Below are 13067 nucleotides of genomic sequence, written 5' to 3'. Positions count from 1 at the left end.
TCTAGCCTCCTCCATCAGCCTTGCGTCCCTCGGATATCTCCCCATCCTTCATGCCTTGCCTTCAGGAGCTTCCTTCGGCCTCATCCTAGTTGTCGGGTCTTCCTTACCAAGTTACACTAGGACTTATCTTGCCAAGACCACATACTTGGACTTACACCCTTAACCAAGATCACACTTGGACTTTCCAATTGCCTGGCTCCTCACCAGGAATTTCTCCTTTGCCAAGATCACACTTGGATTTTCCAACTGCCTGGCTCTTCACCAGGACTTTCCAATTGCCTAGCTCCTCACCAGGACGTTCTCCTACCTAGCTCCTCACTAGGACTTTCCCGTTGCCTAGCTTCTCACCAGGACTTTCTCCTGCCTAGCTCCTCACTAGGACTTTCCCGTTGCCTGCCTCCTCATCAGGACTTTCCCCTGCCTAGCTCCTCGCTAGGACTTTCCCGTTGCCTAGCTCTTCACCAGGACTTTCTTGTTGCCTGGCTCCTCACCAGGACTTTCCCCTACCTAGCTCCTCGCTAGGACTTTCCAATTGCCTAGCTCCTCGCCAGGACTTTCTCCTACCTAGCTCCTCACTAGGACTTTCTCGTTGCCTGGCTCCTCACCAAGACTTTCTCTTGCCTAGCTTCTCACTAGGGATTTCCCGTTGCTTGGCTCCTCGCCAGGACTTTCGCCTGCCTAGCTCCTCGCTAGGACTTTCCCGTTGCCTGGCTCCTCACCAGGACTTTCTCCTGCCTAGCTCCTCACTAGGACTTTCTAAATGCCTAACGTCCAGTTAGGACTTTCCCAGTCAAGTCTCCTGTCAACCTTGACCTACTTAACTTGTATTCTCATCAACCTGGTCAACCCTTTAACCATCTCCATAACTGGACGATTGCTCCAGCAATCTCCTTATATTGTCAAACATCAAAACTCAAATCCTAACTCAAGCTTAACTCAACTCAAACTTAGTCAAACTGGTCAAACTTGACCTAGGGAAATTGTCCCAACAGGAATGACTGAACTGCTTGTAAGACTGAGCTGTCTTGTATGGCTGACTGTTGAGTCCCGGTGTAGAGTCTGAGTCAGCCGAGTCTGAGTGTCGAGTCACGTGCTTCCATTACACTCTTAAACTGATAGCGAAAATAGATTCAAGTTGGTTCATTTGGTTGAGTAAATTTTACTCGGATCGGTCTGACATTCGGCGCATGCAGGTTGTAATCGCACACGAGTCAACTTAGTTCACTGTAATTTGGACATTAAATTTGCAATCCACCTACACATCCACATGTGAAAGAGAGTCTCTCGATATGCATTTGTTCACATCATCAATGCATGTGCAAAAATATAAACCAACCATAGTACCTTGAAACTTTTAACATGGGACTAAACTCATACACAAAGAGGTCTCCTTTTCCATTCACATTTCTAACACCACCATCACTTGGCACCCAACTCCCGACTCCAAGACCACTTTCATTCGGCACCTATGTAGGGATGACGTGGCCAAGAACACCGAGAATGTGGAGAACATGTGTGAGTGAGATATCCCCACAACCCGAACATGGAACAAGTGGAGAACAAGGGATCCACTTTCTCCACTATGGTAAAAGCATAAAAGAGAGTCCACCCCCGTAGAGGTATGTGCACACTACAAAAAATCCTGCATATAATAACGGTATCCCTGACTGAATATTATTCGTCGGTAAATACCAACGAATTTTAATTCAGTCGGTAATCACTGACTGAAACAATACCAGTCGCTATTTATCGACGGAATACCTATATCAGTCGGTAAACACCGACGGATTTAAAATTTCAGTCGGAAAGTACCGACTGAATATGTTTCAGTCAGAAAATCGGCCTTTGGGTCGACAGATTTAGAAGTTTCGAGTTAATGGGTTTAGCGTATTACCGACGGAATAAGTTTTCTGTCGGCGTTTACTGACAAAATTATTATTCCGTCGGGAGTTCCCGACAGAATGTCCATTCCGTCAGTACATACCGACGGAAAACTTATTCTGTCGATAATTTCCTTAGGTTAATAGGTTTTTTAGTTAACGGGTTTGGGTTGATAGATTTCCGACAGAATTTTCGTTGGTATACCCCGACGGAATCAATATTCCATCGGTATATCCCGACAGAATATTTATTCCGTTGGTAATTAACTTTGGTTAACGAGTTTTGGAGTTAACGGGTTTGGTGAATAGATTACCGACGGAATTCATATTCCGTCGGTAATCCCGATTAGAATTAGGGCACGACCTCCCTTCCTCTCCGCGCGAATTTGCTCTCTCTCGGCGTTCGGCTTTCTCTCTCTCGACGATCTCCTCTCCGCGTCCAGCCTCGTGTCCTCTCCCTTTCTCCGCGATTGGCAATCGGCGATAAGTAAGCTCCTCCCTCATCTCTTACATTTCACGTGCACGGCGACCGTCGCGGCCTGCTCGTAGCCGGCAGCCCGCCCCATGCGGCTTCTTGTGGTAGGTCGGCCGCCACATGCGCCTGCTCATGGTAGGTCGGTCATCGCAGGCACCTGCTCACGACAGGCCTGCCGCTGTAGGCGCCTACTCGCAGCAGGCTAATTTCCGTCGGCGCTTGCTCGCGGCAAGCCGACCGCCTGCGGCCAGCCGCCGTAGGCCAACCACCACAGGCCCACCGCCGCAGGGGCCTGCTCGCGGCTGGCCACAAGGGCCCGCTCGTGGCCTACTCGCGGTTGGCTGCAAGGGCCTACTCGCGTCACTCGCAGGGTCCTGATCATGGTCGGCCGACCGCCCGAGGCGCCTGCTCGCGACTGGCCACGACCGACCACTCCAAGGGTTGCTCGTGGTCAATTGTAGGTGCTTGCTCAACCGTAGAATTTTCTAATTGTTTCATTGCATATTTGTGACTAATATATATTTGTTTGAACCTATTTAAACTCACACAGAGGATCTCAAATATTTGAGGCAAACAAAACTTAAATGTGATGTTCAGGTGGATTTGATAGTTTACATGTCCATTATTCTATACACTAGATTTGCTTTACTTGTAGTATCTTTTGTTTATTATAGTTAGTTTCGTTATATGTATTGTTATTTCATTTAATGATGCTCTATGAAACAACATGTGTTTATTAGAAATTCTAAGTTTATAATGATTCCCTAAGCAATACTATTATATTCTAGGTTTATAATTATACCATGATATTCTAAATTTATCATTCATTTGCTTTAGTGTAGAGGAGATTTTTCGATAATATGATACGAAGATCGTGAGATGAGTTTGTTGCTCATAATGCTTTATTTAAGCTTATTTAAGCTTATTTCAAGTGATACAAGTTTAATAATGTTTCAAATTATATTCTCATTAGGTAACAATGTATATGAACAAAGCTTGGATGTACAATCAATTAGAAAATGGATTTATCAGAGATGATTTTATTGTTGAAGTAGAACAGTTTGTGAATTTTGCTAAAAGTCATCCAGAATGTATGAATGGTGCTGAGTTATGGTGTCCGTGCAATCATAAAAATATTAAAATAGAGCTTTCTGTGATGAGGATACTGTAAAAATGCATATATGTAGAAATTATTTTATGCCAAATTACTACAATTGGTACTATCACGGAGAGCCTTATTTATATGAACCAATTGGGTCTTCTGGTGGTTCGTCTTCTCGGACTACTATTACCGCTCCTGAAGCATCAAATAATATTGATATTTCAATGCAATTAATGGTTCATAATGTGATGAATGCAGTTGATTATTCGAATATAGATGAAATACCAACACCTTAATATTAGCAACTATATGAAATATTAAAGTCTAGTGAAAGAGAAGTGTGGGAAGGCATTCCTTCTGGTCATTCTCAACTATCAGCTACTGCAAGGTTATTGAATATAAAAACAGAACATCATTTTTCTGAAAGATGTTACGATGACATCTGGCAATTGATGTCAGAGTTGTTCCCTGTTGATAACATAATGACTTATAGCTTCTATGAAACAAAGAAATTGATCAGAGGTTTAGGTTTGCCTGTAGAGAAGATTGATTGTTGTATAAACAACTACATGATATTTTAGAATGAAGATAGCGCTCTGAATGAATGTAAAATCTGTACTCACCCTCGTTTTAATTATCATACTCGTATACCAGGGAAGAAGAGGAAAAATATTGCTTGGAAAGTGATGTATTATTTTTCGTTAACTGCTATACTTCAATGCTTATATGCATCTGCAGCTACAGCTTCCCACATGATCTGGCATCATGAGCATGAGCATGAGCATGAGCATGAGCATGAGCACGAAGGAGGTATAATGTGTCATCCTTGTGATCTCCTGCATGGAAACATCTTGATCCTGTGTTTCCCTCTTTTGCAATGGAACCACTCAATGTGAGATTGGAACTTTGTACAGATGGATTTCAACCATTTGGTCAGTCGAAACAACAATATTCATCTTGGCTAGTTATATTAACACCGTACAACTTACCGCCATGGATATGCATGAAAGATGAATTTATGTTCCTTACCGTGCTTATTCCTGGTCCAACCAATCCCAAAGATAAGATAGATATTTTCTTACAACCTCTAATTGTCGAGTTAAATGAATTATGGAATATAGGGTCGGTGACTTATGATGTTGCAAGTAAAACTAATTTTACATTGCATGCTGCCTTATTATGGACGATAAGTGATTTGCCAGCATACTCAATTGTTGTCGAAATGGAGCACAACTGGTAAATTAGCATGCCCACATTGCATGATAGAGTCTGATGCATTTTCATTACCTTACAGTGGGAAGGTATCTTGGTTTGATAATCACCATAAATTTTTACCAGTTGATCACCCTTTTAGGCGAAATAAGAAAAATTTTCTAAAGAATGTTGTAGTCAGAAAACCTCCCCCAACAGTCCATGCTTCAGGTGATGAAATCATTGAACAAATAGATAGTTATGGATTTCTCCTGGTATCTCAGCCTAATTCTGATGAGATAAATAAATATCTTGTTAGGATGTGCAAGTGTGGTTGGAAGAAAAAGAGTATTTTTTGGGAGCTACCTTATTGGAAGTATCTACTCATTCGACATAATATAGATGTGATGCATGTTGAGAAAAATTTCTTTGATAATATCTTCAACATTGTGATGAATGTGTCTGGAAGAACTAAGGGCACTGCAAAATCACGTGAGGAGTCAAAAGAACTAGTCAACATATCAGAGTTGCATCAGAATGAAACAACTAATAAATTTCCAAAAGCTTGTTATACATTGGACAAAGATGGTAAACAAGCTTTATGTAGTTGGTTGAGAGAGATCAAATTTCCAGATGGATATGCTTCGAATATGTCTCGATGCGCTAATATGAACAAGTTAAAGATGTTTGGAATGAAGAGTCATGATTGCACATGTTCATGCAAAGACTTATTCTAATAACTTTTCATGATTTACTTCCCAATAATGTTTGGCAAGTACTTACGGAGTTGAGTCTGTTTTTCAGAGATATGATAGCGAGGTGTATTATGACGGTCGATGTGCTTCGGCTAGAAACAGACATTCCTCTCATATTTTGTAAGTTGGAGCGCATATTTCCACCTAGTTTTTTTTATTCAATGGAACATCTACCAGTACATTTACCATATGAGGCACGAATAGCTGGTCCTGTGCAGTATAGATGGATGTATCCATTTGAACTATTTTTGAGAAAATTAAAGAATAATGTTCGTAACAAAGCAAGAGTTGAGGGGTCAATATGTAATGCTTATTTGGTTGAGGAAGCATCTTCCTTCTGCTCCTATTATTTTACTGATAATGTTAAAATCAGACATCACAAGTGTCCTAAAAATTATGATGATGCTCAGAATATAGACCTATCAATGCTTTCTATTTTCAAATTTCCTGGTAAACCAATGGGTGCAGCTGTTTCTAAATGGTTAACTCAACAAGAATATCATACTGCAAGAACATACATACTCTTAAACTGTGATGATGTCAAACCATACATAAAGTAAGTTGACTTCTCTAATAAAATATTTATTTCATTTTATTTGCTTAATATCCTAATTATCTTTAAATTACCTTCTTTCATAGCTTGTACGAACAACAACTATATCTACAAAATCCATCAATGGGTGCAAGTGAGGTAGCTGAAAAGTTAGAGATCGAATTTGCATTATGGTTTCAAATATATGTAAGTTAGAGAAATTTTTATAATTCTTCATTAAATTAAGTTCAATCTTAATTTATATCATCACTATTTTGATAGGTGAAAGATCGCAGAATATTAAATGTGCAAGATGATAGAATATTGAATCTTGCATCAGGACCCCTCCATCAAATAATGGTTTACTCTGGTTACTAAGTGAATGGTCTCAAATTCCACATGATACAACAAGATTCATGGAGATTAACTTATAATTCTGGTGTTTGTGTTAAAGGATCTATCGACAACAATAACACTGAGTTTGATTACTATGGTAGACTTGAAGAAATCATAGAGGTTGAATATCCTACATTACCTATAAAAAGGTGTATATTGTTCAAATGTTCATGGTATGATCCGACCCCAAGAACAGGTATCAGAATACATCCAAATTATAAGTTAGTTGAGGTAAATGCAAATAGAAGGTTCAATAAGTTTGAACCTTTCATTTTTGGGGTACAAACGAGTCAAGTTTTTTATCTTGAATATCCTACGAAGAGAAGAAGATCTAGTGAATGATTGTATGTTTGTCGAATGAAGCCTCGTTCGCCTATAGAAATGTCAAACACGATCACTGCTCAAAACCATGATGCATTTCAGAATGACGAAACAGAGAGACATTCAGTTGATTCACAACTCGAATCTACATCACAATTACTTATAGAGTCTAGCGAAACAGAGAGACATTCAGTTGATTCCAGCAGTGAGGATCTTGTTGAACTAATAGAGTCTAGCGACGACAACTTAGAAACTGTTAATGTGAGTAGAAATGCTTCAAGAGTCTAATATTGATTAAATTTTAGCATTATTGTTCATCAAGTAAGTTGTGCTTCAATCATGTTATGTTGCTTAATTATCATTTAGTAAACTTTATTATGATGTGTTGTAATGTTATTTTGTAGATAATATATATCATGGCAAACCATCCTGCACCACTCCGTGGATCTACAGTGCTTAGGGTGGTTGGAGAGTCGTAAGTATTTTTTTATTATTAGCAGTTCAAGTTCTTTATTTATAATATATATCTTATATCTTAATATTTTTTGTATGCAGGTTTACTCCTGATGGCCATCGAGCAGTGACATATATTAGTAGAAAATTTAAAGAAAGAGTTTGCATTTCTGGTACTACATGGAGACATGTAGACCAAGAGACAAAAGATTTTTATTACAATGAATTTGTGGTAAGTAAATTGAATATGTATAATATATTTATCCTTTATTATACTAAATTTCCAATTTTTAATTGTAGAAAAAATATACACGGGAGGATGGACACGAGGTAGAATTTGCAGCGACGTGGAATATTTATTGTGCCAAATTGTACAAAGACCTCTTATATTATATGAGAAAGGATGGCACAAAGTCAGCTTATGTATCCGAAGAGATCTAGGGTGCATGGACGACCACTTGGTCTGCAGATAGATGGCAGGCAAAGGCTCTAAAAGCTCGAGAAAATAGTAATACAGAGCCAGGTGATCCGAGTACCTGATCTGCTCGGCATACATCAAGATCCCGATCCATTGTTGAGCATGCTATGGATCTGGTGAGTGTAATTTAAAGTTATATAAATCAAATTTTTATTTATTAACAAACTTGCATAATTTTGGCCCAACTTATTTGTGTATGTAGGAGCGTTCTTTAGAAAGATAACCCACTTGCCTGGAGATCTTTCTCAAGACTCACCAGAGAAAGGATGACACATATGTTGATGCTCGATCCAAGAACATTGGGGTTTGAATTATTAAATTTATTATATTTAATCATTAATAATGATTAATTATCTTTAGTAATTGTGTACAACATATAAATCGTATATTTTTTCTCTACACGGGAGGAAATGACAAGTAGGGTGGCTCAGGCATCTCAGCCACTAGTAGAGGGAGGAGAGTCACAAGATCTATCCACCTAGCAAATAAATGATATTTATTATGATATTGTGGGTGGAAGGACAAAGAACTCCTCCCTCTATGGCCTTGGCTCCCAGGCTAAGGTGGTATTTGATCGCTTGAGGACTCCTAGGGGTCGTGCTAGTTCCTCTTCTTCTTCTTCTTCTGAGGTAGAGTCATTAAGAAAAGAAAATCAAAAATTAAAGATTCAAATGACTACGATGGATCAGAGGTGGGAGGAGAGGTGGGCTGCTCAGGAGCAGGCATTGTCTCAGATGCGAGCAGTCATTGCTAGATGGGACCAGTCACAGCAACCCCAGTCACAGCATGATATTAAGTCACAGGAGACTTGAGACCCATCAGACCCTGCTGATGATTAGATTTTCTGAGGTATGTTCAAATATAACTTGATTTTTTAAATTTATCATACATTAAGTAAAATATATTTGTTCTATTTGGATATTATTAAATATTTATCTTAAATTGTATTATATTTTTTCAGGAGTCCGTATTGATACATTTACCGTCACTATCATTGCATATCCAAAATATAATCCAGGTATTTTTTTTTACATATAAAATTAGTTATATGCTGTAATTTTTGAGTTATATATTATATTTGTATCGATTCATTCTAATCAAGACCCCTTGTATTTGACTTTCACAGGATTATATTTGGATATATATAGGAGATGTATCATGGTAAGTATTTTGGATATGTTGTATTTGCCTTTTACTTGTCATTCACTTTGGATAGTATGATTGTGAGTATGTTGTGTATTTGGATACTTATGCTTGTATTTTGTGCTGAATTTTAGACATTTGGACAATTATGATTGTGTTTAATATTGAATTTTAGATATTTTGATTGTTTGTATGTTGTGAGTGTGTTGTAGGAATTGTGATTTATGTGTGGTTTGTATTTGTGTTGTCATCGTTTGTGATGATTTTGTTGCTATGTGAAAATTGTATATAGGATAACATCTAAACAAGAGAGGTGCTGTTGAATTTTTTAGCAGACATTACCAACGGAATCATGATTTCGTTGGTAATTTCCGACGGAAAGAATGATTCCGTCAGTAAAATATCGAATTTATACAGTCGTGTATCGATAAATTACCGACTGAATGATTATTTCCGTCGGTAATATCCTGATGAAACCATGATTCCGTCGGTAATTACCGACGAAAATCAACATTCTGTCGGTAATTATCGACCAAATATTGCGTTTCATCGGTAATTGCCAACGGAATATTGCGTTCTGTCAGTAATTGCCGACGGAAATCATGATTCCGTCGGGATATTACGGACAGAATGTTGGGTTCCGTCGGCAATATACCGACGGAATGTTGGTTTCCGTCGGTAATTGTTGTTATCTTCCGTCTCCTCCCTGCCGACAGGGCAGATTTTTATCGTTAAATATTACCGACGAAAATTTATATTTTTCGTCGGTAAATACCGACCGAATATCATTTCCGTCGGTAAATTCCCTTCCCGACGCAATAACTTCCGATGTCACAAATTCCGTCAGTAATCCAAGTTACCGACGGAATTGTGACGGAAAATTTAGTCAATATTTGATGTAATTTTTATAGTGGCACACAATTCCAGTTACTTCTTTCTAATAAGATAGTATTTTTTTTTTCTCTCCTTCCTCTCCAATCATCGGAACTCACTTTAGCGTCGAATAACTACGTCAAAATCCTTCTTAACTTTCATTCTAATCCTCTCTACTCGCTATAGAGATCTACATAGAAGACCTCCGACCTATCACCAACTCCCGCATTGGTGGTTCTCTCCTCCATTATCTCGAACCGGATCAATAACAATGAATCTGAACGGATTAATAGATTCTATGTATACATGTAAACTCATATGCAATAATGAATTCGAATGTTACAAAATAATAGCCAGATAAAAATCCAACATGCAGGGCTGTAATTAGGTGAAGGAATTAGAGGACATTGAATGCTCATCCTTGAGCTTGTTTGGTCCCTCCATGAAATATGCTTCTTGCACATTCTCTTCTTCTGTAGGGAAACAGCCCCATAGCCAGAGTACAATACATTATTATTCAGAGATAGGGATGGACAGTGACCATCAAATAGTGTTACGGTTCGACATCTTAAATAAAATCCAGCATCCATTAACAAACCCTAATTAATGGCTACTGTTGTTGCCATAATTAACTATTGAATGAATATAAATAAATGTGCACAAGGAGCACCAAGCAAAATAAACAGTGCAATCAATAAATGGGAAGATATATGCACCTTGGTTTCGATCGCTTCATTCACTTCGATTGGCTACGATCAACACGAAACCGAAGCATCTTGCACCCCTTACGAGCTAGCGATACCAGGGAGAGGTGGTGAATTTTATATACATGGTTAGAAATTTGAATGGAAACAATGCATGAGAGATTAGTCTATATTGAAGATTTTGTAGCTTTTGGGGTTGATTTATAATATATTATAGGTATTGAGGTTGTAAACATATGTATAGGAAGGAGCTCTCTCTCTCTCTAACAGGACCTCAAATTACAACCTTTGACAACCCACTCAAACTCAGCAGCTCGGGCACTCAATGTCTCGACGAAATATCCTTTATGGTTTGGAATGATCTAAATAGTGTTTGAAAGTTCTAAAATTAATACCTTTTAACTTCATCATAAATGTGATGTCAACAGGGTATCGACTGGCTCAGTTAGTTGAGTCGACATGGTTAATAATTAGAATATAAAATAATAAAAAATTAAGGGTAAAAATGAAAAAAAAAATCTTATATTTTAGTTATCATTAAAAGAGGGTCACAATTTAAAAAATTATTAAAACTATGCTTATTTTATTTTAGATAAAACTACTCCAACTTAAAATAAAATTAGTCTTATTTCGTTATCAAAATTATTATATACAAATGATTATGTTTTAATTAAAAATTTTCTAATTTAATCAAAATCATTCGACTTAATATTTATAACAATTTTAATTTTAATTAAAGCTACTTGAAATTGTAGTAATTTTTAGTTATTGATAGTTTCGGTTAAATTTACTATAAGTAAAGCAGTTTTAAATAAAGTTGTATATTTTATAAATTGGAAGAAGGATATTTTTGAAATAAAAAAAAAAGATAAAACATTATTTTAAAATTAGGAAGGAAAATGATAAAAAGAATCACTATTTTTTTCTAAAATTTAAAAATTAATTTAGTAATTAATTAATGTATCAGAATTTATATCACTACCAAGTTTTGATTGCACAAATCATGCGAACTCACATGCAAAACTATGTTATTTAATATATTAATCACACTTTTAATGCATGTATTAGAGAACTACATGATTATTAATAATTAATTAAGTAATTAATCGAGGAGACGTTCTCTCTCGGCGAAGGTGACGCGGAGGCCGTGCTTCATGTACAAGGTGGTGGTCATCTTCGGCGCCACCGGGTGGCCCGCCACCACCGCCACGCGGAAACGTGTCAGTATCGCCGCCGCCACCATCTTCATCTGCATGTAGGCGAACCTCTTCCCCACGCAGACCCGGGGCCCGGCGTTGAACACCGCGTACTTGAACTGGCTCTCCGCCACCAGTCCCGCCGTGCCACCGCCGTCACCGCCGCCCTTCATCCATCTCTCCGGCTTGAACTCCCTGCAGTCTGCGCCCCAAATCGACTCCATCCGCCCCATCGAGTAGATGGAGTAGATCACCCTGCCGCCCTTCCGCACCGCCGTTCCGTCCGGGAACACGTCGTCCTCCAGTGCTTCCTTGAAGTCTACCGGCACCGGAGGGTACAGTCTCATCGCCTCCGAGATCGCGGCATGCAGGTACTCCATCTTCTTCACCTCCTCCACGCTGAAGACGACGTCGTCGTGGGTACTGCTCTGTTTTGCTCTGTTCTTGATGATTCCGGCGATCTCGCGGAGGACGCGCGACTCCACGCGGGGGTGCTCGGAGAGCAACCAGAAGAACCACGCAAGCGCCACCGAGGTGGTGTCGCGGCCAGCCAAGATGAAGCTGATGCAGAAGTCTTTGAGGAATTTGTTCGAATACGTGGTGGCGCCGTTCCCGTCGCCGTTGCCGCCGGCATCGATCAACCTGGACAGGAGGTCGGACCGGTGGAAGAAGTTGCCTCCTCCGGCCACGGCCTCAAACTCCTCCCGCCGGTCCGCCAAGGTCTTCTCGGCAAATTTATGCACTAGCCGGACCGCCACCTTGAGCCGCCTCTCCGTTCCGACGTCGAGAAGCCGCATCAGCTTCCAAACGAACGGCGGCACGATGAAGCGGAAGAGCGAGAGCTCGGTGGCCTCCTCCAAGGCGCGGGCGAAGGGGACCTCCGGCAGGCTGGGCGCGAGGCATCCGAGATCGACGCCGAAGCCAGCAGCGCAGATGTTGTCGAACGTAAAGCGCAGGAGGAGCTCCTGGAGATCGACGGGATGGCCGCCGGCAGCCGCCGCGGAGAGGATGGGAAGAAGTTTACGTCGGACGAGGTCGGCGACTGTGACGGCGGAGTAGGCAGCGAAGCGGGCGGAGTGTATCTCGGACGTGGCGGCTCGGCGCTGTTCGCGCCACGCCTGGTCGTCGGCGTTGAAGATGCCGTCGCCGAGCAGTTCGCCGAAGCGCTCACGGAAGTACGCGCCTTTCGGGTAGTTGGCGAACCGTGTCCGGAGCACGTGCTCGACGGTGGTAGGGTCGACGGTGATCACCCCGTGGCAATTTCCGAACCACATGCCTCGGAAGGGGAACGTGCCTCCGGCGCTAACGGCGACGGCGGTAGCCCACTCGTAGATATCGTTGAGGTGGAAGAAGACGGTGGGGATGATGCCGAGGACCGGCCACAGCATTGGGCCCTTGGACCGGATCCGCTGCACGGCGGCGCCGAACACGAACAGGCCCAACAACGCCACCGCCAAGTCAACCGCCCCCACATGCTCGCGGGCCGCAGCCCACCCCGCCGCCAAAGCCTCCGCCGCCGCCGCCACCACAGCGCCGCCACTTGCACCGGCCACTGACTTTACTGCCAT

At 40.8% G+C, this 13067-nt stretch overlaps 1 protein-coding gene across 1 annotated transcript; it reads right to left on the bottom strand.

Annotated features, from left to right (window-relative positions):
* Positions 1-11289: 11289 nt before the first annotated feature.
* On the bottom strand, positions 11290-13067 carry LOC122043722 (cytochrome P450 86B1-like). Its single transcript, XM_042604316.1, has one exon. It carries the CDS (start codon positions 13065-13067, stop codon positions 11406-11408), a length of 1662 nt encoding a protein of 553 aa, XP_042460250.1. The 3' UTR covers positions 11290-11405.

Source organism: Zingiber officinale, chromosome 2A (assembly GCF_018446385.1).
Source record: "Zingiber officinale cultivar Zhangliang chromosome 2A, Zo_v1.1, whole genome shotgun sequence".
Taxonomy (NCBI): domain Eukaryota; kingdom Viridiplantae; phylum Streptophyta; class Magnoliopsida; order Zingiberales; family Zingiberaceae; genus Zingiber; species Zingiber officinale.
This window is presented reverse-complemented; position numbering and strand designations above follow the sequence as displayed.